We start from the raw sequence: 27,365 nt of genomic DNA, 5'->3' as shown, positions 1-27,365 counted from the left end.
CTATTTAGTCCCATAAAAGTCAAGTCATACATAGGGCTATACTGCCCTCTTGTGTTAAAAATCAGGTAGGCCTATTGTATCTACTTAAAAATATACTAGGTATGTGACGGTGAGAATATTTTACCACCGGTTAATCGACGTGTGACACCGCTGGGGGCTTTTGAATCGCCAACTTAAAAACGAAAGTAAAATATGTTCGTCCACACTGACATTGATAGTGGTTGAGCGAGCGTTTCAAATTAATTCCTATGGAAGTAGGAATTAACTGAAAAAGTTCACTCTGTTCTGCTCGTTCCTCGCCGTGGATGTGCACCGTTATGAATGCCCGTGCAGCCATGAGCATTTTAGTTTAATTTTAAAATTAGAGCCTTTCGGGGGTTGATTGCTTGAAATTATTTTACAAAAGCACAATGTTGTGTTTTATTGCGACTGTACACAAATATAAGTTAACACTTTGCAGTTTGAATGTCGTCCTGTATAATGACGGAGTATGTTTTTATGTGTCCACTGTTCAAACGCGCCCACGCCACACACACACACCCACCCACACACACACGGTTTACTATCTTTTTGGGGACTCTCCATAGATTTAATGATTTTTATACTGTACAAACTGTATATTTTATATCCTTACACTAACCCTACCCCTAAACCTACCCATCACTGAAAACTTTCTGCATTTTTACATTTCCAAAAAAACTCATTCTGTATGAAGCTTGTTTACCCATGGGGACCTCTATTTAGGTCCCCACTGTGATACGAGTCCCCATGAGTCTGTGTGCATTCAGGTTAAAGTCCCCACCGGGACAGAAAAACATGAACACACACACACACACACACACACACACACACACACACACACACACACACACACACACACACACACACACACACTAGCATTGCAATCTTGACATTGCAGCCTGTTCATTATAGACTTAATAAAATATAATAATAAAATGGTCAACCTAACATATAAAGATTACACTGCTCTAAATAGTCAGTAGTACAATTCGTACAATCACAGTAAGCACCGCTCCACTGTGAATTTTCCAAGGACATTTTTGCGCATGTGAAGAGGATCATTTTTCCCTTCGATATTGGAACGTGAGTGAAGTACAAAGCATATAATAAACAATAGTTTAGCATCCAAAAAAAGGTCATTATATATATATATTTTTTTTTTTTTTTTTTTTTTTAAGTGACAAGACAAAGAATATTACTTGTCTGATATATATATATATATATATATATATATATATATATATATATATATATATATATATATATATATATATATATATATATATATATAAATATAGCTGCGAGCAGCGATGGAGGGCCCAAGCCGGTGACACCGCCACCCCGGTGCCTTTAGTGTAACTAAAGGCACCAGGTTGGCGGTGCCACCGGCTTGGGCCCGCAATCGCTGCTCGCAGCTATATTTTTTTTTTATTTTTTTTTATTTTTCTTCATTATTTTTTTTTTTGCCTTTTTGCCACTTTTGGGGCCCTTAACATGCTCAAAAACTCTTGAAACTTTGCACACAGGTCAGAACCCGCGGCCATCAGGGCCGGACTGAAGCTGGTACCCGGGCGTGGCAGGGGGGCTCGACAGCGCCCCCTGGAATGGGGTCCGAAATCTTGGTCCATATATCAAACATGCTTGCATGTAATAATATGAAACTCAGTACACATATAGATCTCATCGGGCCGCACAACTTTCGTGCTCTAAGTTTTACAAAAGCCCAACAGGAAGTCGGTTATTATATGTTGTTTGGAAAACGCATACAATGGAATGTGAAATACTCCTCCTAGGGAATTCATCCGATCGCCGCCAAACTCGTTGTGAATGAAGTCAAGACATTGAGGATGAATTCTTGCGAACAGATTTTTGATATCTCGAACGGTTTGGCCGTGGCGAGGAAACAAATTTATGGCGAATAATGGGACACAGGAAGTGTGTTATAACTTCTGCATACATTGACTGATCTTGATGAAACTTCAGCAGTGTATTCGTTGTAAGAGGCCGATCACATGGATGTGACTATTGTGAGTCAAAGTTATAGCGCCACCAACTGGCAGCAGGAAGTGTGTCACTTTCAAAATGCTTTGAAATCACTCTCTTATTTTTACCCGATTTGCTTCAAAATTTATGTGTATAATGTAGACACACGGCAGATGTAGACCTGTGAAAGGATTATTGATATCTTAGATACTGTTGCCATGGCAACACATCAAACTTTAATATTCTTTTCGGATGCTTTTGAGACTCTTAGCATGCTTGAAATTGGATGAAACTCGACAGACACATCACATTTATTAGCCAGTAGACATGTGCAAAGTTTCAGAAACGGGTGTGGTGGAATGGCTCAGTAGCGCCACCTTTAGTCAAAAATGGGGGCTTAGTTTTTCCTAGAATCACAAAACTTGGTACGTATATTGTTCTCATCAAGCCGGACAACTTTCTAATTTATACTCCTTAGCTCCGACCAACAGAAAGTCAGATATTTTGGTTTGAATGAGGATTTTCTCCCTCTCTCTCTGCCTCTAGCCTACGTCTCTGTGTGTGTGTGTGTGTAGGGGGGTGGGGGATTTGTCTATTCCATTTAATCTTAGTTTTTCAAGGTTTCAGGGGCTTTTGGGGTCCTTAACATGCTCAAAAACTCTTGAAACTTTGCACACAGTTCAGAACCCACGGCCATCAGTGCCGGGCTGAAGCTGGTAACCGGGCGTGGCAGGGGGGCTCAACAGCGCCCCCTTGAACACGGTCTGAAAACTTGGTCCATATATCAAACACACTTGCATGAATTAATATGAAACTCGGTACACATATAGATCTCATCGGGCCGAACAACTTCCGCACTCTAAGTTATTAGCTCCGTCCAACAGGAAGTCGGCTATTATGGGTTGTTTGGAGAACGCTTGCTGTGGAATTTGAAACACTCCTCCTAGAAAATTAATTAAATCGCCACCAAACTCTGTGTGCATGAAGTCAAGTCATTGAGGATGCTAAATTGCGGACGGATTTTTGATATCTCGAACGGTTTGGCCGTGGCGTGGAAACGCATTTATGGCGAGAAAAGAGAAACACGAAGTGGTATAACTTCTGCATACATTAACTGATCTTGATGAAACTTCAGCAGTGTGTTGGTGGTAAGAGGCCGATCAGATGGATGTAACTATTGTGAGTCAAAGTTATAGCGCCACCAACTGGTAGCAGGAAGTGTGTCACTTTCAAAATGTTTTTGACAAAAGTGGGGGGGTTAGGTTTACCCACAATTCTAAAAATCAGTAAGTATATTGGTCTCATCGAGTCGGACAACTTTCTAATTTACAATCATTAGCTCTGACCAAGAGGAAGTCAGATATTTTGGTTTGAATGTGGATTTATTTGCAAATTCAGCCTCTGCATTTTTACCCACTCCTGCTAAGTGGTTTATTTTATTCACACCAAACTTTTTCAACATGATGAAAATACATTAAAGATGCTAAATTGTGAACGGATATTGAATATCTCAAACGGTTTTGCTATGGCGAGGGATTAAAGTAATGTCAAAAAAGGAATCAGAAAACGTCTCAGATCTTCTAAAAATTTAATTATACACTATTTATTTTTATATAAAATTATACAAATATCAGATCTAAACCCAGTTTTGGGTTTATTCAGTTTTTTTTTTTAATTCAAGAATTATGTACAAGTTTAAAAACAGCCAGAATGAGCTATTTAGTAAAAAGAAAAAAGTTATACATAGGGCTATACTGCCCTCTTGTGTTCAAAATCAGGTAGGCCCATTGTATATATATAAATATATTAGCGATGTGACTGAGAATTTTTTCCCACTGGTTAATCGATGTGTGACAGCGCGGTGGGGGCTTTTAAATCGCTACCTTAAAAGCGAAAGTGAAATATGGACGTCCAGTAGGAATGAACTAAAAAACATTCACTCTGTTCTGCTCATTCCTCGCTGTAGACACATATTGCCCATGCAGCCGTGAGCATTTTAGTTTCATTTTAAAAATGGCGCCATTTCGGGGGTGGGATTGCTTGAATGTTTTTTTACAAAAGCACAATGTTGTGTTTTATTGTGAGTGTACATAAATATAAGTAAACACATTGCAATTTAAATGATGTCCTGTATGAACAAAATTACGGAGTAGCCTATATTTTTATGTTTCCACTGTTCGATCGCGCCCGCACCACCCACCCACACACACACACACACAAACACACAAACACAACAACAACATATTGTGCATTCCAGCATTGCAATCTTGACATCGCAGCCTGTTCATTATAGCCTTAATAAAATATAATAATAAAATAGTCAACCTAACATATAAAAATTACACTGCTGTTTAAATAGACAGTAGTACAATTCATACTATTCACAGAAATCACTGCTCAACTGTGATGTTTCCAAGCACATTTTTGCGCATGTGAAGAGCATGTGAAGTTTTCCCTTCAATATTGGAACGTGAGTGAAGTACAAAGCCTATAATAAACAATAGTTTAGCATCCCAAAAAAAAAAAAAAAAAAAAAAAAAAAAAAAAAAAAATTATATATATATATATATATATATATATATATATATATATATATATATATATATATATATATATATATATATATATATATATATATATATATATATATATATATATATATAAAACATTAAGGGACAAGACAGAGAATATTACTTGTCTGATATATATATATATATATATATATATATATATATATATATATATATTTTTTTTTTTTTTTTTTTTTTTTTTTGTCACACACACACATATATATATATATATATATATTGATGCATTATTTATGTATATATATATATAAATATAGCTGCGAGCAGCGATGGAGGGCCCAAGCCAGTGACACCGCCACCCCGGTGCCTTTAGTGTAACTAAAGGCACCAGGGTGGCGGTGCCACCGGCTTGGGCCCGCAATCGCTGCTCGCAGCTATATTAATAAGTTTGAAGTCCTATTCTGAATGTCTTCGCCTTTGGTAGAACAAAATCTTTAACCGTTGTGTGGATAAATCGTTTCTTCTTTAACCACAAGATGTCGCAACTGATCCGTTTATAAAATGATTCATTACAAGTCATTTAGTAAAACAGGACGGGTTCACACTACAGTCAGTAGTATTTATTGTATCAGTGTATATAGCTGGGGTAATTTACAGTATATGAAATATTATCCAAGATTTAACAATAATTTACCACAGCTGAATTACTGTGGTGCTTTAATATAGGAGTAAGATTTAAATTGTAATGCCAGTTACTGTCACCGCATATACTGGAAACTGTGTGTGCACTTTTTACGTTATTGAACAATATATCATTCTTTCTGGGCAATAATGGTGAAATGACCACCAATGCAGGGTGTATCAAAATATCACACCTTTTTTTGGTCAACACAGATATTGTAATTAATAAACAGTCCTTCTGACAAAGTTCTATAAATTTTTGTATGGGTCTGTGCATTTTGGCTACTTAACACGAGCCACGACGGAAACCCTTATAAATAGCCTACAATATGGCCTAGATAACGTCACATAAATACGTAATAACACAGAGGAAGTGAGATATTTCGTTTTTTTTTTTCTAAACTGGCATAGTACCATCTGCATCCTGACGTCATAGTTCTATGCAACTGTAAACCTTCCTTTAATGCAAAACTGCGCGCGTCGCCTTCGGTACACCTGCAATCATGAGCAGCCAGAGAGGACAACGCAGCGTCCGCGCGACAAGTCCTGACCAACACAAAGCTCCAGCAAAAGCGAACAGGAAGAAGAGTAAAGAGCAAAGAGATCACCAAACTAGTGACATGAATGAGAAATCTACGGAACGCGCCGAGGACGACGGCGCGCCAAAACGGGAAAGCGGAAAGCGACAGAGTAGAAAAAAGAAAGATCCTCGTGATTGTGAAAGTGAGGACAAACCTCGTGAAACCGAAGAAAAACCCAGTGCGGCAAGTAGACGATCCTCTGTTCCTAATAAAGCTGGCGAGAATGACAGACAAGACAGTGCAAAAAGCAAACCTCAGAAGACTGCCAAGAGCAAGCCGGGTGAAAAAACAGCACCAACACGACAGAGTAAAAAGAAGAGAGACCCTTCAAAACTTGGCAGAGAAGAGTCTCTGGAGGGCTCCGAAAGCAAAGCAAAAGACCGTCCTGACTGCAAAAAGAAAAGCGCAGAAAAACCACCTGCAGTGAGAGGACATAGCGTCGATGACACACTGGGAAAGGTTCTTAAAGCAACTATTGACAAATTAAAGATCAAGAAGTTCGAGCGGTCCAAAGCATCCAGTTGTGTTAATGACATCACGGATAAAGTCATTGCACACCTTAAACAAAACACGACCTGGTGCACAGATATCGAGCGTTTACGAACAGGAAGTTATTATGAAAATCTTAAAGTAAGTGATGCACTGTGACACATCCACCTTATGATTAGGAGAGCGATCAATTGGCCTGTTGTAATTTATTTTTGGAATGAATGCGCAAATGTGTAAAAGGCATTACTCTGTTAGTTAATAAGACAGATGGCATATGCCTGTATTAGCCTAATATGATTTACAGGACATACAAACACCTTATTCATTTTCATCAGAACATGTCCAAAAACGGTAAGACTTGGTGATATAGATACAGGCATTTGTGAAAGTTCTAGAGTTTTGGCCTGTTTTTATATTGTATTATCAAGGATATGATTTAGAACGACAACGTTGATTCATTTATTGTTAAAAAAAACATAAGAGAATTCCAGAAGAGAAAAATAATATGCATAGTCGGATAACACATGCAGGATGGAATGTTACAATAGCATTGCAGTTGTTTTACAGGCAAGATGTAAAAATAGCCTTTATTCTAGAACAGGGATGGGCAACTTCGGTCCTGGAGGGCCACTGTCCTACAGAGTTTAGCTCTCCAACCCTGAAAAAATCACCTGCCTGTAATTTTCTAGTAATCCTGAGGACCTTGATTAGCTTGTTCAGGTATGTTTGATTAGGGTTGAAGCTAAACTCTGTAGGACAGTGGCCCTCCAGGACCGAAGTTGCCCATCCCTGCTCTAGAATGCATGTAAACATGGTGATGGAATGTCTCTTTAAGAATAAGTAAATGCTTTATATGCCCGATTGATTACATGGCCATGAGACTTCTAATCAATGGGATCCATGGCAAAATGTTTACAGTTCAAAACAACCAACATCAGCTTTAACTTTGTTACATTTTAGATTTGTGAACCAGATGAATTTGATGTTATGCTGACTATTCCTGTGGAGAGAGTGGATTTAGAGCAGTTCGATGAGGCTGGCGCATTTTACAGTGTTGCACTGAAACGACATCTGAAGACACATCTGGACATATTCCTAAATGAAGACAAGACCATTCAGGCCAGCAAAATGCTAAGTGAATTCAGAGATGCCGTTAAGGAGGCTGTGGAGAAACTGCGATGTAGGTACAATCTAGATTTATTTATCTGTTACACGCACACGCGCGCGCATTAAACGGTTTTATTACACACCTTCCAGCCACCCAACAAGTTAAGGCAACTCCAACCATTTGAGGGAACAGATTGCCTTAAACCATTGAAGCTTGAAAACTATGAGTTCTGTGAACTTATTTCATTTAAATCCACAAAATATTAAATTAAACTTTTTTATTAAATTAATCTATAGGCTACATCTCTGCGTTTCCATCCGGCGTTTATGTGACATCTTAAAATTCACTATCTTAAAATGCTATAATTCATTTAAGTGCTTTTAAACCGTTTATGGGTGATAAGACGCAGAAAAAGAACACACATCTTTACTGGTGCGTGTCTGTGAATCGGCTCTCTGTGAACAAACACCCGAAACGCGCGCACAGAATGCAGCTTCACTGCTAGAGTGGCACGAGCTCTCTTTCGCGCTTGAGGGGACAAAAATAAACAAAATTATGCCAAAATTCCCGTTTTGTCGAGTATCCTCCGTCCTAAGCACAGTCTTAAATGAGTTAAAAAGTGTCAGATCCGAGTCATGCGTGTCAGCTCTTAAGTCATTAATGTTAATCAAAGATCAAAAGTGAGAAAATGACTCACTGCTCTTCATTGACTAACATTTGTAGTAATTGCTATAATTAATGGCTAAAGTTGAGGTGGGAAAAAATCCCTGTATAAGAGACATCAGTAGGCTATTGGTATCAGTAATACTGGCCTTCATATAGTGCTTAGTAAATTTTAATATAAAATTAAAATATATTGTCTTTGTTGTTTCTTCATTATTTCGGAGATTAAATGTGAAAGTATTGCAACATAAAAATGTGCTAATATTTAAATGTTAGGTGCAATTAATATGTAACACTGTAACATTCCCATACTATCGAATAGTCCTTGCAGCCCTAGAAATAGTCCTTTTAAAAATACAAAAGAAAAACAGAAACAGTAATAAATGTAATATTTAATCTTAAGTATTGTGACGAAAGAAAAAAAAAGTGGGGGGGAAAACTAAACATTTGTGTAAAGAACATTTTAATGTGGAAATATTGCTATTTTCAAAACTATATGGTATGTTTAAATTGAATCAGCAAATAGTTACTTGTGATTTACATCAAACCAACAGCAGAGATCCACCCTCTGCATTTAATTCAGCCCCTGGAAAAACATTTCACCAAGAACACCTTTCTTTAACAGATATCCCAGCAATCTCTCTTATCCCCTACATCCTTCCCACCAGCTCTAAACTAAAAGGCTACAACCATTGTATTGCTTTTTGGTAATCTTTGTATGTATATTTTTTGCATTCTATAGACAATATCGTGATACAGCGAAAGAAGCCAAGGTGCCCTGCAGTGACACTGGAAGTAACAGAAAATGGAAAGACAATTTCCATTGACTTCGTTCTTGGTCTTAAGGTTCACCGTGCAAGCTGGCCAGACTTTACAAAAGATGGCTTCAAAATAGACAACTGGCTTGGTAAAAAGGAAAAAGCGGATATGAAGCGTCAACCATTCTACCTGGTGCCTAAATATGTGGGGAAAGGAGATGCAGAGCATGATGGAGTTGTTGCAAAAGGTATACTGCTTATTGTTATCAGTAATTTACTTTGTGTTTTATATGTATGTGAGCTAAGCTGCCGCAGCCAAACAAAATGTTTTCTACACAGATGCATGGCGAATCTCTTTTTCACATGTTGAAAAAGAAATTCTGCAAAGGCACGGCCACTCCAAGACATGCTGCGAGGCCGTTGGAAAGAAATGTTGCCGGTAACTATTCTCTGTTTCGATGCTTTGATGTATTTGAAATTGAATTGCATACAACAGACCAATTTTAGTTTCAGTGCATAAATGTTCTGTTTTGATAATCCATTGCTTGCATGAAAATACTGGTCTGTAAATCCATGAATTTTTTTTTTTAAACAAGCTCTTCAAGCACTAAAAATGAACGGATTAATTTAACTTTTGTCCACTTCTACAGGAAGGAGTGTCTAAAGCTTCTGAAGTATCTTCTTCAACAGCTCAAAGAGGATGACTCCAATAAAATGTCCAACTTCTGCTCCTATCATGCAAAGACCACCCTGCTCCACGCTTGCGCTGAAAGGGGAAATGACAGCGAGTGGGCATACAGTCAGCTGGCTGACTGCTTCCAGCAGCTTTTGGAAGACTTTGTCAAACACCTAAGAGATCGTCATCTCCCTAACTTTTTCATTCCATCCCATAACCTCCTACAGCAAGCCACTCCGAGTAATTGTGATTTCCTGGCCAACGCAATTGAAAGTCAACGCAATAATAACTTTCCTATATTCAGTTAATTCTGATTTTCTTTTAGTTGCATTTATGTATGATTTGTTTTTTTCCTCTTGATAGTCATCTGTAATTTAATTCAATAAACATCTTCCAAATAGTTTTACAGGCTTTTATTTGATACACATTCAACTGAACAAGAAGTTTACGTCATCTAAAGTTAGGGGCATTTTACCTCACATCAACGTAGATAACAATAATAAATGTTACTGAACTGAAGAAAAAAAATCCCATTAAAGAAATACATCATGCATATAAAATGAATCAGTGTTTCTCAAACATAACAAAACTTAAATGGTCAATTACAAGTACTTCACAAGCCTCTCTACAAATGAGAGGATTAACACTTTAAAAGTATATGAATTAACTCAAGTGAGTACAGTCATCAAACCTGAAAGACAGTAATGATCAATATTACTACTGGCACAAGATACAAATGCTTAAAAAGTACACATTTGGTTAGGAAACATGGTGAATGCTGAAAAAATTTGGTTAAATTGTGGTTGATTTAATGTATTATTAAAAATCTGTTGTCATTTAAAACTTTTCATTTATGTTGATGTGATTAAGAAAGCAAGATAAAAATATTAGCCAACCTTTCAAGAGATCAGAACCTCCGGTCTGAGCCTCCTCTGAAACGACCTCTCTGACCTCCTCCTCCACCACCTCCTCCTCTGCCTCTGGGCGCAAACATTTCTTTCTCCTTCTGGTGTTTTTCATAACGCTCAGCCATCAGTACCAGTTCTTCTGGTATATCCTAAAGAAAGGAACAATACTCTCCTTTATCCAGATTCTCCATTAGGATGTTTTGTACATGTACAGTATAAAACACACACTAAAGAATCTCATGGAATAAGGTATTCTCTTTCTTTATTTACACATACATGACTTTTACTGAAAGTCAATTTGGTTCAAGTACATTTTAGCAGAAGGTTGTGGTGAGGCAATGAAAGGTTGTTTGGCTAGATCAGCGGTCCCCAACCTTTATTGCGCACGGACCGGTTTAATATCAGACAATATTTTCACGGACCGGCCTTTAAGGTGTGGCGGATAAATACAACAAAATAAAATGATACGACCGGCATAAAAACTGGGGTATTTTTTACATATAATAATAAACGTGAATCCAATGTGTAGGCTTACTCGCAATTTTATTAGCAGTGTATTAGTAACATCGCGCCTAAAGACAACTGAGAAAGCCTGAACACAAACAAAATGCCCCTTCAAAAGAAAAAAATCTCCATGTTTTCGGTGCTGATGCGATGTAAGGGTGGCGCTGCCAATAAAGCACCTAAAAGCTGTCACAAAGAACCGGCAAAATGAATGATTATGAATATGTAAAATATAGCAGGAGACATTTTAATTGTTTAATAATAAACAAGTGTTTTCTGTGCAAAGATGAAGTTGACGATGCTGACTCGATCTTCGCAGTAGGCCTAGTGAACGCGCCAGAGAGAAATGCACATTTCATACGAATTAGCCTACATAAGCAGAGAACAGTCAGTTTTCTTTCGTTTTGAATTGTTCTGTTTAAAAGTAGACATTGCAAGCTTTCTATATCTCAGGTCTGTGAGGCAAGTAGGCTACCTTATTACCTTATTGAGTTTCGGTTAATTTATGAGATCAGCTCGTTCACGCGCCGGCGCCTCCGTGTCGTGATTAAATATTTTCTACTATATTTACTTCTTGCTTATTAAAACCAGGCAATTGGTTGATGAAACATTGATTAAAATTAAGATACAATTAATACAAAATGAAATTAAATTTAAAGACAGGCTTTTTGCTTTCTGTTTGAGGTCTCTGTGAAAGTTTTAAAGCAGTCTTTTAGTGCAGCTTTCAGAGCGCTCACGTCCGTAACGGAGAACTGTCCCGTCCGTAACATTTTTTTTTTTTTTGTGAAATAGGCTACATTTCAAAATAAATGCGACTTATAGTCCAGTGCGACTTAGGCTATAATGTTTTTTCTTCTTCATGACGCATTTTTTGACTGATGCGACTTATACCCCGGAGCGATTTATAGTCCGGAAAATACGTTAAGTTACATATTCTTTCTGTGCGGCCCGGTACCAAATGTCCCACGGACCAATACTGGTCCGCGGCCCAGGGGTTGGGGACCTCTGGGCTAGATGATGAAAATTGTTTAACCGATAGAGATCAACGCCTGATCAGGTGGTCTTCAAAAACAAACAAAAACAAAAATCCTTTAGCTAATGCAGGGAGCATTTTAGTAACATCCCAACTGAGCATTTGAGTAACAAATCTTCAAATTTAAACCTTGCAATGAAGGCAGATTTTAGTCTAACAGATGTTTTGCCATATTAGTGATGGATTGAAATATATTATTGAGAGAAAACCAAAACATCTGGACACACTGAGCCAATGTTCCCTCGAATTTCTCTTCTTACGGAGCAAAACTTCTCTATTGGGCGGAAATATTTCGTCACCTGAGCAAAACATTCTTATACCAGATAAACGGTAGGTAAACACACAAAATTAAATGATTTTTTATTGCTTGTGAATTTACAATATTTTCTTTTTCAAGGGGTTTTCAAACTTTTTAATGGCAAGGAGCCCTAAACAATCCCCTTGTGAGATCGATTCTTTATTAGGCTTATAATATAATAAAATAAAATATAATATAAAAACTAATTGAAGTATTTAAAATGATATAATATCATTGTTATATTTATATAAAGACTTTAAATTGATCTAATAGCTAAATATTTTCAAGAAAAGTGATTGTGAACTCTTTTATAGTCATCTAAACATCCCTGAAACTATAATCTTTATAAAAAGAAAATATATATATATATATTTTATCAAATAAATAAAATATAATAAAATAAAAACGTTCTTTATTTTACGTTCTAAATATTCGTCTATTCTTTCTCCACAGCATCAGAAACGCACAGCTTAGAGGGAACATTGCACTGAGCCCAACGATTAAAAATGCTAATATTAAATTGTTTGAAAATGTATTAATTATAATGCAAGGATGCAATGATATGGTCGATATTAGATCAATCCATATTTATGAGAATGATATAAATAAATAAACCAACCCCTGGAGAAATCTACAGATTTTAAATGACACCAAATATGGACAGAGAAAAATATGTATTTTTTCAAACGGCAGAAAATGTGAATAATGTGCCCATGATAAGTTTGACTATAATTTATTGTCTTAAATATACTGGACTATTTCACTTATTGGGCAGATTCTGAAGTCCCTTTTATAGTGATATGATCATAATATACTGTGCATTGCATTCTAAGTACATTTTTTTAAAAATATTTTGTCTACATACAGAGAGGAATGTGTCCCAATAACTATAAAAGATGAACTAAAAAGTTCTCAGACATTTCGGCACATCCCTATTTCATATCATATGCCTGCAACTTACATTCTTACCAACACAATCTTCTGTGAGAACTGAAGCTTCTGATTTGATTTGCGTTCTTCACATAGCAGAGTGTCATAAACATAATGAAAGGAGAAGATGCCTGCAGGTGTGTTTACCTGACCAGATCTCTCCAGGATGGTGATCAACTCGGAAGCTACTCTCCAGTCATCTCTTGTTACCAGGGTTACAGAGGCACCGGACCTCCTGAATAAAGACATGGACTCATGTACATAAAGAGCCTGAATGGTTGCATTCTTATTACATTTCTCATTGTTTCTATAATTTCAGTCACACCCATCCCTGTTTGACTCACCCTGCACGACCTGTTCTCCCGATGCGGTGCACATACTCCTCCACATTCCGAGGGAAGTCATAGTTGAAAACATGTGTGATGTCATGAACGTCTAGCCCCCGGGAGGCCAGGTCAGTCGCCACCAGAATCCGCACACGACCTTTTACATCGCCCACGGACAGGTAGAGAGCAATCTCAGAGATTAATTTTGGTTAAATCTTTAAAGGAGAACTCCGGTCAATTTTAACATTGAGCTCATTTTTTTGCAAATTTGGAGTGCTGTCAGTACAGAGAACAACGACTGTTGCCTACACCGTGTTATCCTCTTTTTAAAATTTGCACCCTGTTGACTTCAATGGGGCAAGTTTTAAACTTGCTTTTAGCCTCTTAACATCCTTGATGTGTCATTACAAGTGCACAGCCAATGTGAGTGATTCTTTCGGAGTGAACACGGGTGAATATGACTGCAGTAGATGTGAAAGATATTAATAAAAATGAAGTTAATTCGGCCAGCGCACATACCTGTATTTACATCCTGTTTTCGGTCGAAGTCCACAGTAGTCGATTGTCTAGTTCACGCGCATAGGTTTAGTACCTATGATCACGCGCGTGAACTAGACAATCGACTACTGTGGACTTCGACCGAAAACAGGATGTAAATACAGGTATGTGCGCTGGCCGAATTAACTTCATTTTTATTAATATCTTTCACATCTACTGCAGTCATATTCACCCGTGTTCACTCCGAAAGAATCACTCACATTGGCTGTGCACTTGTAATGACACATCAAGGATGTTAAGAGGCTAAAAGCAGGTTTAAAACTTGCCCCATTGAAGTCAACAGGGTGCAAATTTTAAAAAGAGGATAACATGGTGTAGGCAACACCAATTTTTGTCGTTGTTCTCTGTACTGACAGCACTCCAAATTTACAAAAAAATTAGCTCAATGTTAAAACTGACCGGAGTTCTCCTTTAAGGTCCAGGTACAATTCTGGTGCTATTACAGAAATTACACACTTCACTTTTCTATTTACTGCTTATCAACATACATACCATCTCTAAAGTCCTGCAGTGCCTCTTCTCTGTCACATTGCTCTCGGTCTCCATGCAGAGACTGAACCGTTAAACCCTGCAGACACATGTCACTGGAGAGGTCATCGGCTCTACACAGCAGCAGGAAAGAGAAATCAGTGAGAATCGGATTTCTCAGATGGTTTTGCTTCAGGATTTTACTTCGGAATCAACAGTTTGGCCTACAATTTTGATCATACTCTCGCAGGCCATTAATTCTCCATACAAAACAAAATGTGGGTATTGTTTCTCCTTGTTGCAAGTAAAGTCTTAATGTGGTCAGGCTTGTACTTTTACCTGGCAGGCTTGTACTTTTACCTGGCAGAGTTTTTTTCATGGTTTGAGGATAAACGATCCTATAAACAGCAACTCTAGAATAGAAACAACCTTTGCTGCTATAAAAACAATAAACCATCTACAACGCAAGCAGGCATGGCAGCACTGGATCCAATAGCAGATCTGTTCTGGGTGAGATTAAGCAAGCACTTAATCATACTGTCAGACTAAAAGTGTTATAAGGAATCCGTTTCAAACTGAGTATTTGGTTCTAATATTTGCACAACTTTTGAAATTAATTACCTCACGCTGCCCATTGTACTGGGGTGTGGAAGAACAAAACCTATGGCTATTAAAGCAAGTGACAGGAATAATTTAATAACCACATACTAAACGGCCACTCCCTCTGACAATGGAGAAATGCCAAGTTTCATTTTTTAGAAAAGAGAAGCATTTCCCCACAATCACACATGAGCTGATGGGCACTGACTGATGGTCACGTCAAGTGTTCAACACAAATTATATTATGCAATACCATTTCAGGAGAACTGTGTGTGAACGGAGTGTGCTTGCAGAAACTCCTCCCATTTCCTGTTTCTTGGAATCGAATCAGGGTTTAAGTTTCGTTCTGAGAAACTCACTTTATTTTTTTCCCAACAAATATTAGGACTTTGTCTTGAGGCTCCATTCGGTGGATGAAGTCAAAAACATAGTCTTTTTTTTCTTCCTCCTGCACGAACAGCACTGTCTGCTGAACAGTGTTTACCGCCTGAGGGAGACAGATGCAGAAGGGGAATTAACTGGGGACTTTTAATAAGGAGGCCAAACAGAAAATATATATTTCATCTGGTATATGGGCATTACCCATTATAACTGTAACTGTTCACTCACTGCTAGATCTAAGGTGCCCACATAAACCATCATGGGGTCTTTCAGGTAGGATTTGGCCAGCCGCCTGACACCTGTTGGCCAGGTGGCACTGTAGTAGAAATAGGGAAAAGTACATTAAATTAATGCAGCAAAAAAGTTATCATCCAAATGTCCAAACTTCATGATAATAAAGCATTCAAACTCTTTTGAAAATTAGCCCCAATTCCACATTTAAAGTAGGGATGTTGTTAAATTTTCCCACTGGTTAATCGACACCAGACATTGGAGTTTTTCCCTCTTTTGCACCTCCCTAATTGCTAATTCGCATGGCCGCACGGACATTCATAACGGTGCGGAGCAGAGTGAGCATTTTCAAATAATTCCTATGGAGTGCGAACGTGAAGCTCAACTTCCATAGGAATGAACTAAAAACGTTCGCTCTGCTCCGTGCCAGCGAATTATCACCAATTCAGGGGCGGCAATTACTTGAATGGTGGGTTCATTATTATTCTTAATGAAAAACACAACAACTAGAAAAATGTGTGTGCGGCTGAACACTGGGTAACACCAAATACCACAGTAAGCCTAATTTAAAGGCTAATTTACACTGCAACGTCATCAATTGCCATTTGTAGGGTCGTGAAATATCTGGGAAGTGATGTACTTTATCTGGTGAATGTCGCTGTTGAAAATATTGTTTTCAGAATAAAAAAAAAAAAAAAAAAAAAAAAAAAAAAAATCACCTAGTCATTAAAGTTTGTCTGTCAGGTCGAATATCCAGAATGATTTTCATGATTTGAGGTTCAAAGCCCATATCCAACATTCTGTCAGCCTCGTCCAGTACCTGAAACAAGAAGAAAACAAAAGACATCAATGTATCCAAAATTAATTCAAACCTATTTTTTTTAAATTGGTTTTTAAATGCTCACAAAAATAATGCATAAAAACACATTCATTACTGTCCCAGTATGCACTTTTGCCATTTACTTACCAGATAGGTGATAGAGCGCAAGTTGATGAGCTCGTTCATCTGCAGATCGTTTAATCGTCCTGGTGTGGCAATGACTATGTCCACACCACTGGTCACTACTTTAATCTGGGCCTTTCGGTCACCTCCACCATAGATACAGATGCTACCGTAATGAAAGGGATTTTGATCAAATAGATAAAGCAGGACACTAGAGGAATTCATAAATGGTATGTTTTGCATAACATTTTGAGAACTTATGGTTTCAGCACCTTTTAAACCCTTTGTAGCTGTATTTGTTGCACTCGGCTTCAATCTGGAGGGCCAGCTCACGGGTGGGAGTCAAAACCAACATGCCGGGGCCATCTCTTCTGTCCCTGCGCCTACAATAAATATGTACAGTTGGTACTCAACCAGAATAATAGTTTTACCGCTACGGGAACGGCAAAATTGGGGGTGTGTATTTGCTGCCTTTTACCACTAAGAGGCGCTACAATCACAGACTTTGAAAAGTGTCAGTTTATTCTCTCTATTGCTAATCTGCTGCGGCTCCTTGAAAACCATACATACCCCTTTTCCACCAAGGCAGTGCTGGTGCCAATTCGGAGCCGGTGCCTACTCGCGAGTTCTTTGTGTTTCGACAGCCAAAGAACCGGTTCTCGGCCAGGAAAACTGGTTCCAAAGCGGCACCAACTCTTTGCTGGACTAGAACCGTTCTTGGTTCTTCCGTTCCGAACCGTTCTTCCGTGGACTAGTTCTTTTATCACGTCATGCTTACGTCGGGGGCTGGGGGCGGGGTTATTGTCGAACTTCTTCTTGAACGTAACCTCCGTCTATAGTAATCCAGACGAGCAGCACAAATGTGTTCTAAACGTCTTCTTCTGACCCCAATATAGGATCGCAAAGCCAGAAGAAACATTTGAAGAAAGACGATGTAGTCCGCCATTGTAATTGTTATGCTTGAAGTTGGCGAAAGCTAAGACGTATGGCAACGTACACAGTGACGTAACGACGTCGTTCGCAGGGCTCTCTAGTCAGTGAAAAAACAAACAGGTTCTGAGAGGGTTCGCAAGTTGAACCAACTTTGAACCAGCACCAGTTCCGAACCAGTTCTTTTTTGGTGGAAAAGGGGTAACACACTGCTCAAACATTCTAAAACTCTACAAAACCAGTTGAAACAACTGGATTAAACACTTCAATTGATTGTTTTATGAAAAACCTTTAAATACATTATTAGCTACAATTTTTATAATTTAATTAAGATAGGGACTATTTGGACACATCAAGAGATGTATCCTGAAAGGAATTTTGCCTTTGCCTGCTCTATCATTAGGCTGGTTATCCAAAACTCTCCATATGAAAGAAGGGACTTTAACACCTATAGGCTATTGTCCTGCACCCCCACGATAAAGCCACTGAACTGCCCCTCCAAACCCCCCACAGGCTCTCTGAGTGGAGCCAAAGAGAAGTCGCAATTCAGACTTAACTCGCTATTCTAGACATTAGCATTATTAAAGTGTTGACAATGAAGGAATTAAATCAAAATAGATTTAATTTTACATATTAAATAGATTCTTAAAATCAGGGTGTGATTTGTGAATTAAGCAGAGGGCAGTTATTTTTACTTATTCAAATAATTCTCGAACCACAGTGGGTATTTCGTGCTGCGTAAAAATAATTCAGCAAAAGCAGGGATATTTAGACCAAATGGAAATCCCCGTCCCCCCTGACAAATCGCACCTTGCTTACAACCATATTTTTTTTAAAACGCTTTCTGTACAGGGAACCACATAAAGTTTTTTTTCTTCTGTTTTTAACAGAACTGCTTTTGAAATTACGATTGGAATTATTATACAAATGTAATTATTATACAAATGTAAATTCAGTAATTCTGTTGGATAATATTTGTTCCTTAGTGTAAAATGGAAATGCATGGTCATTTTATTTTATAAATATAAGCAAATAAAACTATATGGTGTAACAGTTTTAGAACTAGACAAATCTCTCTCCATTAATAATAGCCTATGTTTGTTCAGGATTTGAACCTGTGTCATCTAAATGATTGAAACCTAAGTTATACCACTAAACCACAAATTTACTAGAATTCACACGAGAGAGAAGCGCTCTTCATTCGTCTCATTCCTCAATAGAATAGTATAATAATCAGTGTCATTTCACCTAATTTATTTTCACTGACTGCAAGAGATGCCTGTGTGTATTTTTTGTTTGTTTGTTTGTTTTTGCTCTGCTCCCCAGAGGAATAGGCTTCTGTTGCCCACCGACGTCTACAATATGAAATGTAGGCTATATTGTTGTCGTCTCTATTTTTAACTTTTGATTCTATTTTTCTGTTCTAAAAGTTTGTTCTATTCTGTTTAAAATGTACTTTTCCATATTTAATTTTTACTTTCATTAAATTTAACCAATTCTGTTGTAGTCTAATAGGCAAATAAAATAAAATTAACCTTGTTTTTTTTTTGTTCTAAAAGTTTTTGTTTTTTTTTACATAATGTAATCAGTCTCATTCTTGTTGAAATAATGAAAAAAGTTTTTTACAAGACCTTGTGCTGTGTTATTTTTTTAAATAAACAGATAGCCTACAAACAGAGATACATTATAGTTCACTGTTCGTTCAAATAATAGTCTATATTTATGTATCGTTTGTTTAAACAACATTAACCACATTTTTTTTTTTTTTTAATAAAATTACTACTTTATAACATGCAGTTTCAACTCCACCAAATCTTAGGTTGTTTCATTATTGTACAGCAAATGTCAATAGCTCTTTTTTTATTTTTCATGTTTGTTGTAAGCTTATTTGGAAATTACCATAGTTGTAGTATTTCATCCTTACTGTTAATTGACATTTTGTTTTTCCAAAATGTCCCTTTGCGCCACCTGGCGGTCATTTCGTGAACGACTTTGAAATGCGACTGGTGACTTTGCCGCGGCAGCTAGCGTGGCGGTAATAGAAATTCTGGTTGACTACCAACTGTATACCAATCAGATAGAGTGTACAGATAATGTACACGAGTATAAACAAATAAATAATAATACTTGTTAACAAAAAAGTGCAAAGTGGAGCACTGATACTCTTGTACAGACTTACACAGGTTGCTCATCCATATGAATAAAGCCAGGAAGCAGGTAGGCCAAAGTTTTGCCTGTTCCTGTCTGGGCTATTCCAATCAGATCAATTCCTTTCAGGACGACTGGCCAGGCTTGTGACTGAACCACGAGACAAAATAACCAGGATTACATTCATCCCGACATGTCAAGTTTTACATCCAGTGAAAAAACAATATGTTATAAACAAACAAATGAGATAGATATTTCTTCACCTGAATGGGAGTTGGCTTTTGAAATCCCACTCGGACAATGTTTTCCATTATTCCAGGATAGTGAGCAAAAGCCTCCTCAAATGTGCATACTGGATTGGGAATGGTTCTTTTCTCCTCGTCTTTCAAATCATCCACAAAGATGTTGTTGTTCTCTTTTCTTTTAGAGTAAAGAAAAGTAGAGGTACAAAAACAATACAAACATGCAGAGTGTTGCAATAATGCCATCTCAATAGTTTTAGTTGTTTCTGATTTGTGTCAAAGAAAAATAAAATTTAATTCATTATCTTTTTGCAAAAAGTGATTTCTAACTTATGCTATAATGCAGCCTTTCAAGGGGGTCTCAATCACAAAATAAGCTAAAACAACTAAAAACAAGATATTTCATATTTTAATTCACCCCCTTAACAACTGTTTGATTCCTTTTAAGAACCAGGAAAAACTGGATATATTGTTAGCCTAATTTTAAAAAGTACAATTTCTAGAACTGGAAACTTTATGTAAAATAATAAAAACCTTAAATTGCATCAAGCATTTTTATAAAGAATACATATTTTACTAGTAATGCCACATATTCAAATATTTAAACAAATAGAATTACAAGCAAAACCTAAATTTTTAATCCTTGTCCTTAAAGAGTCATGTAAATGCATCTAAATTCAAAAGAAGAAAGAGTAGGAACACTCGAAACTTCTGGAATTCAATTGTTTTAATTTGAATTATTTCTATTTATTTTTTCAGAAACTAAGAGTGCAAAACTATGGCTAGAGGGCCTTTGAATATTTTTTTGGACAATGTAGGGTCTTGGAGTGAAAGGTTGAGAACCACAGCTACATGGCTTCTTTTTAGATTTAGTATTAAAAGAGACTATAAGAGGAAAAACAGAACATGTCAAACAACAAACAAAAGACATTGTACTTTGCTAAATGTATCATTACGGAATGATACATTGTTTTTCTCACCTAAAACATTAAAATAATAAAACATCATAATTAGGATAATATCCAGGCATGCCACAATATATTTATCTCAGATCCTTCAGAAGGTTTATCATCAACAGATAAATGCCGCCATCTGTGGGCTAATGTGAAGAAAGCAAGTTCAGACAACTCTTACCTCCAGATTTGGACTTCTTCTGCACTACGAGCAGCCACTGATTTTGCTTCAATATAGAAATCCTTCTTTAGAGTGGGAAGATCTGCAGAAAGCAAAATGATTGTTGAATCAGTTATAGTACTTATAAGCCTGGTTTCACAGAGAGGGCTTAAATTAGGTCAGGATTATACTTTAGTTCAATTAGGAAATTTAAGTAGCTTTTATAACCATGCCATAGAAAAAAAAAAAAAAAAAAAAAAAACACTACTGGTGTGCATTTTGAGACAAAACAATGGCACTGACATCTTTTAAGATATGCCAAACTTGCATTTAAGTCTGGGACTAGTCTTAAGCCTTATCTGTGAAACCAGGGGATAGAACTTTATATCTACCTATTTATTACATGCAGTAAATCAAACAAATTTCTTAATCTAGTTTATAGGGGTGTAACGATACCCTAATGTCACGATTCGATACATATAACGATATTGAACTCACAATACGATATTATTGCGATACTCCAAGACATGTGATAAAAGGTTAACAAAAAATGTACTGTTGATTAAAATGCTAAAATTTGATATTACATTGAGGGTGTAAATGAATAGGCTTGGACTTGGTGCTGGTAACCCAATGCACAGGACAATGGTGACACCATAATACAAATATTCACGAAAATGAAAATACAGAATTATTTTAGACGAATATGCTTGCACTCTGTCACTGACTAGATACATTTAAAATTATGTAGGCCAATAGGGGTGTCCATGGTTAACCGATTAACCGATAAAAATTGCGTAACCGAGTGAAACATTTTGCTCGGTTAAAGGTTGTCTAAGCGATCCCGGGAGACGTTTCTTCTTGTTGACATTCGAATTATTGTCAAACAAAACGGAGGCTAGCTAGACCCTCCCTCCTCCTCATCCGCGCACTAACCCCCGAACCCCACCCCCACATCATTCTTGTCGGTTATTGGCTGGAACAGTTTGTTATGTTTCGTGCTGCGGGTCGCTCTGTTTGTTGCTCAGTTTGTTTTTGTTGCAGTTTGTGGAGCCTGTGGTGTCTACAGAGACCGCGTTTTTTTACAGTGTGTTCAGGGGACAGGCAGTTAGCGGATAGTGAGGAGATGTTTGCGGTATGTGACAAAAAATGTTTTGGCCTAAAAAACGCATGACATGACTTAGAGCACCTTTAAGTGGGGTCAATGGCGTGCATTGAATTTAGTTGTAATACATTTTTGCACCACCAGAGACCGCTAGACCAGTTTTCTAATATGAAGCGGGCAAAGAAAGCGCGCGTCCGAGAGTGAAGGCTGTGCGCGAGCCAGAAACAAACATAGTATCCGCGCCACTGATCGCAGCACAATAATATCTGTCTGCAGAGCCACAGCTTTACCCCAGCAGTTTTACCCCGCGCATGCGCAGTTTCATCACAACAGTTTTACCCGCAGAGTCTGTTTACCGTTACATTAACCCATATAATTTGTATTATGCATTTCCTAAACATATACTTGCTAATCAAACACTTTATATGAACAAACTACTAATCTATAAAACACAATCGGTCTTCCGACCTTTTACTATTGTGTTGATATGCGCGAGGGAGAGAGAGCAATGCAGCGATCGTGTTGTTTGAAGGCGGTGAGAGTGCGCGCGCGCGCGGCCGGGGCTCTCTCACTGTTTGTTCATATGCGCCCTGTCCACTGATCTAAATAATTAGTTGTTACGACGAATTATTTGTTCCCTCGTTTTAATAAATCGTGGACCCGTTGAACTACTTCCCTCCCTCATTTTGATTTAACGAATTACAACGTGGCCAGAAACAGTTTGATACTATTAATTAGTGAATGCTAAAGACCTATTTTTTTTGTGAATTGGTGAATATTCAGGTGAATTATTTCGTGGCCACGAATTAATAATAATTATTAAACTGTTTTTCTTACCTGTGAAGATAGCTCTTCAGTGAAGGCCGACTATTCTCGTACAGCTTTTTATTCCTTTTTTTTGTGTGAATTGGTGAATATTCAGGTGAATTGTTTCGTGGCCACGAATTAATAATACCTCAGCACGTTTTACAAGACCCTTCTCGATCGCAGCGGCAACGAGCACTTTGATCACTTGATTAAAAAAACAAAACATTTCAGCGCTAGATCGCCTAAAAAAAAAACGAACGAAATGAATGCTCTGCTAGTTAACTGGAGATGTTTTGTTTATTTGTATTGGTATTCGTGCCGCGAGATGTTTCAAAAGTGGTGGGGACAATATCGACCTTAGAAAATAGTGGATTGGGACATGTCCCACCCGCAAATTACGCCTATCTCGGGGTTGCGGCGCGCACACTATGGTTAACCGAGTATTAACCGCTAAGGGCCTCGGTTAACGGTTAATGAAAAACTTGAAAACGTGCAGCCCTATAGGCCACTTTTTACTGGTAACATAAGACATTTGGCATTATAAGGACCCACAAATATTCCCCCATTGCATTATTATACATTATTTATAGTAGTTTAATGTAGTACTGACACCAAAACTCTAAAAACTTAAGATGCTTTTCTCACACAACATTTTTTATTTTGGGTGAATGATACACAATACATAGTGTCACTATCCACAATACACATTGTTGCATTTTTATATTCCGATATATTGTGACACGATATATCGTTACACCCCCACTAGTTTACATTTTAAAGTGTGCACATAAGTGTAAATATGTCAATGGTTTGGGACACGCGAGGGAGAGTAAATGATGAAAGAACTAATCTGAAGTAATGATCACATTATCTAGACTAGAGCTTATAGAGACTCACCTTGCCATTTAATAGCTTCATATTTGTCACGGTTTTCTCTAAGCGCAGTCCAGTCAATAGGTGCAGGAGTTGGGGCAGCTGCAGACACTGCTTGTACAGCAGAAGTTGGCCAGCATGAGTCATTCTGATATCCTGCATTGCTATTTCCTGGAGATTCAAATGTAAATGTTAAACCTAAAATATCAGTAATTAACATAGTAATAATAATTTTTAAAAAAGCACAGATTCTTGTAGTTAGGGATTTCCATGCTCTCCAACCATTGCGGCAGCCAGGACCTCTGACAGAGTTTCCATGAACCAGATCTTCAATCATGTCTTTGGCTTTGAGCTGAGCATCACCGCTTCCAAATATAAGCACCTCAGCTTCATAGTCACCACGGTTTATCTGCCAATCATACATAATTCAGTGAAATGTGTTAAACTAAATTTGAAAGGATTGGAATAGTTTACTTGCATATGAAAACAGTCATGATTGTCATTACATGTTGTTATAAACCCATATACCCAAATTCACAAAAAAAGTGAATTTTCAAAGACTACCACATACAGGGTTCCCACCATGGTTAACTTCAAATTCAAGGCCCTTTCAAGGATTAGGTTAACCCTAACCTTCCAGGTCCAATACCCTCCAATTAAAGGTTACAAGCAAGGTTACATTTTTTGCATTTATTTTTGGCCATATGACAGATCTGATATTCTATTTGTCGTATTTCTGTTTTGCATAAAACTGAAGAATATTCGGTACATGTATTCTAAAATGATCTGATATTAACTTTTGCATGAAACGTTGAGCTACCATCGTAGTAGTTTTGAGCGCACGTGAACGCCATGGCAACATACAACACAAAGTACCTCGCGCAGGGAAACACTTAATGTAACGCGTAAATGCACGTAACAAACAAACGTAAATCAAGCAAGCTAGTATGCATAGGCCACGAAGTGTTGGCGAAATAACACATTAGAAGACCAGAGGGAATAAAATCGAATTTTTTTTCTTGCACAAAATAAATTCAGGCACTGTCAAGGACTATGTATGTTTATTTTCAAAAACTTTCAAGGATTTCAAGGACCCGTGGGAACCCTGCACATATATGACAACAGATTCATTTGAAATGAATCGAATCAACATTGAGCTGAATTGGACTGAATAATGACACTTTAGTCTTCTGTAGAGCTTCTTAACAGCTGATATTGAAGTCGTTTTGTAACTGATGAATTTGGCAAAATTAACAATGTTAATTTTTGGATGAATTATCCCTTGCACTTAATTTGCGAGTCCAAAATATTTTTAGCTGCTTTATCTGTGACGGGCTAAAAGGATCTAACTTAAAGGAACACGGCGACTTTTTAGGACTTTAGCTTATTCACCGTATCCCCCAGAGTTAGATAGGTCCATACATACCTTTTTCATCTCCGTACGCGCCGTAACTCTGTCTGACGCACTCACCGCAAGCCTAGCTTAGCACAAAGACTGGAGGTAAACGGCTCCAGCTAGCATACTGCTTCCAATAAGTGACAAAATAATGCCAACATTTTCCTATTTACATGTTGTGATTTATATAGTCACAGCGTGTACAAATAACAAGGTCACATGAGACACAGTCATCTTCTAATTGTATACATACTGGGAACTATATTCTCATAAGGCGAAGCACTGCTACTTCTGCAGAGTGATTTGCTCGCAGCACCTGAGAAGCCCCGTGGTAAGTAGAGAGTTCACTCAGAGCTGGAGTAAATCACTCCGCCCAAGTAGCTGTGCTTTGCCTTCTGAGAATATAGTTCCCAGTATGTATGCGGTTAGAAGATGACTGTGTCTCATGTGACCTTGTTATTTGTACACGCTGTGACTATACAAAACACAACACATAATAGTAAAATGTTGGCGTTATTTTGTCACTTATTGGGAGCAGTATGCTAGCTAGAGCGGTTTACCTCCAGTCTTTGTGCTAAGCTAGCGGTGAGTGCGTCAGACAGAGTTACGGCGCGTACGGAGATGAAAAGGAACATATGGACTTATCTAACTCTGGGGGATACGGTGAATAAGCTAAAGTCCCAAAAAGTCAGCGTGTTCCTTTAACTCTTTCCCTGCCAGCGTTTATTTTTTTAAGTTGCCAGTCACCTCCAGCATTTTTGATAAAAAAAAAAAAAAGTAGAACAGTTTTATCAACACTTAAATGTGGCTAAGTTTAATAAAAAAGCAACATTTTGAACAAAAAGATGAGGAAATCATGTTGTTTTTTTCAAAGACGATAACGTGCATAAGCAATGCTTTGGTCGCTTGTTTCACTACTTTTTGTCCTGTGTTTTGCTCTTAGCTGCGAAGATTTTCTACTTGCCTTTATCGATGCTCCACTGCTCTCTTCAAGCTCCCGAATTTTCGCACCACCTCGACCTGGGCAAACAGACAGAGAGACAATCACACAGCAGTGAAGAAAGTCCAACTTCCGCGAATCGGTTCTTTCGAACAGTTTCAAAAACCAGGTTGAAAAACCAATTCAGTCAGTTCGATGGGCCAGATCCTCGGTTCACTACAAATTCACTCATCGGTTGTCGGATCATTACGGATTTGGTGAAATGTTCTCTGTCCTTGAGAATCGCTCGGGCCGAATACGTCGCAAATCGATTTTCTGATTCGTTTCAATCGATTCATTAAAAATAACCTGATTAGAACGCTAGAGAATCGGATATTTTGAAAAACTGCAGCATGCCTAACGTAAAATGTTCCTCAGACACCTGTGTCTTACCTATTATTCTTCCCACCAAAGAGTTTTCCACATGCAGAGTTACCGCTGAAGAACCTGATCTGTCTCCATTACCACGGCATTCTGTAGGTCCAGTCCTGGAACGACTGTAACTGCTGTTTTTGCCGTCAGCACCATCACAGATATTTGATTCAAAGTCTCGGGTTCTACGGTTTGTCCACTGCTCGCCCTCTCCACCAAACTTCGCGCCGACACTCGTGGTTTCTCGGCTTCGCGCGCCTCTTAGAGACGGAGGCCTCGATGACTTTACGGGCACGGTTTGAACGTGTGACGGCTTTGAAATCGCCACACCATCCGCATCGTACTCATCTTCCCAGTCCGACATTTAAAACAAACATATAAGAGAACAAGTTTGAATAAGCGACGCTTCCCTCCCGAAGGACCCCAAAACAGTCACTGATCAGAAACCTCGATCAATATCCGCTCACGTGATCTCAAATGGCAACCATGGCAACTGTAATTTAATGAAAAAGCTTTAATAATATTTATTTCTATCTTGTTTATTTATTGACAGTGGCAACTATATCAAATGACCAGTTTTTTTTATTGTAACAGAGGTATTTTGGTGGACGACTTTGTTTACGTTATGCTGTCTATTTTTTATCAAATTATTAAAGGCCTCATACTAATTGATGCAGTACCTCTGCTGACCACTTGATGTTGACAGCCACTTCAAAAAAAGGGCTTTTGGAC

General features: G+C 37.9%; 2 protein-coding genes across 2 annotated transcripts; one reads left to right on the top strand and one right to left on the bottom strand.

Annotated features, from left to right (window-relative positions):
• Window positions 1-5,634: 5,634 nt before the first annotated feature.
• cgasa (cyclic GMP-AMP synthase a) lies at window positions 5,635-10,040 on the top strand. Its single transcript, XM_079855412.1, has 5 exons — window positions 5,635-6,424; window positions 7,244-7,463; window positions 8,797-9,060; window positions 9,152-9,251; window positions 9,463-10,040. Exons 1-5 carry the CDS (start codon window positions 5,717-5,719, stop codon window positions 9,794-9,796), a joined length of 1,626 nt encoding a protein of 541 aa, XP_079711538.1. The 5' UTR covers window positions 5,635-5,716; the 3' UTR covers window positions 9,797-10,040.
• Window positions 10,041-10,385: 345 nt separating this feature from the next.
• On the bottom strand, window positions 10,386-27,090 carry ddx43 (DEAD (Asp-Glu-Ala-Asp) box polypeptide 43). Its single transcript, XM_079855402.1, has 16 exons — window positions 26,655-27,090; window positions 26,247-26,302; window positions 24,169-24,295; window positions 23,911-24,057; window positions 21,123-21,204; window positions 20,010-20,166; window positions 19,778-19,896; window positions 16,941-17,051; window positions 16,693-16,834; window positions 16,445-16,545; window positions 15,723-15,810; window positions 15,473-15,600; window positions 14,538-14,647; window positions 13,506-13,644; window positions 13,309-13,396; window positions 10,386-10,545 (listed from the first exon to the last, which is right to left on the bottom strand). Exons 1-16 carry the CDS (start codon window positions 26,995-26,997, stop codon window positions 10,396-10,398), a joined length of 2,088 nt encoding a protein of 695 aa, XP_079711528.1. The 5' UTR covers window positions 26,998-27,090; the 3' UTR covers window positions 10,386-10,395.
• Between the last annotated feature and the right edge of the window lie 275 nt (window positions 27,091-27,365).

This window comes from Squalius cephalus (genome assembly GCF_949319135.1).
Source record: "Squalius cephalus genome assembly, chromosome: 21".
NCBI lineage: Eukaryota > Metazoa > Chordata > Actinopteri > Cypriniformes > Leuciscidae > Squalius > Squalius cephalus.
This window is presented reverse-complemented; position numbering and strand designations above follow the sequence as displayed.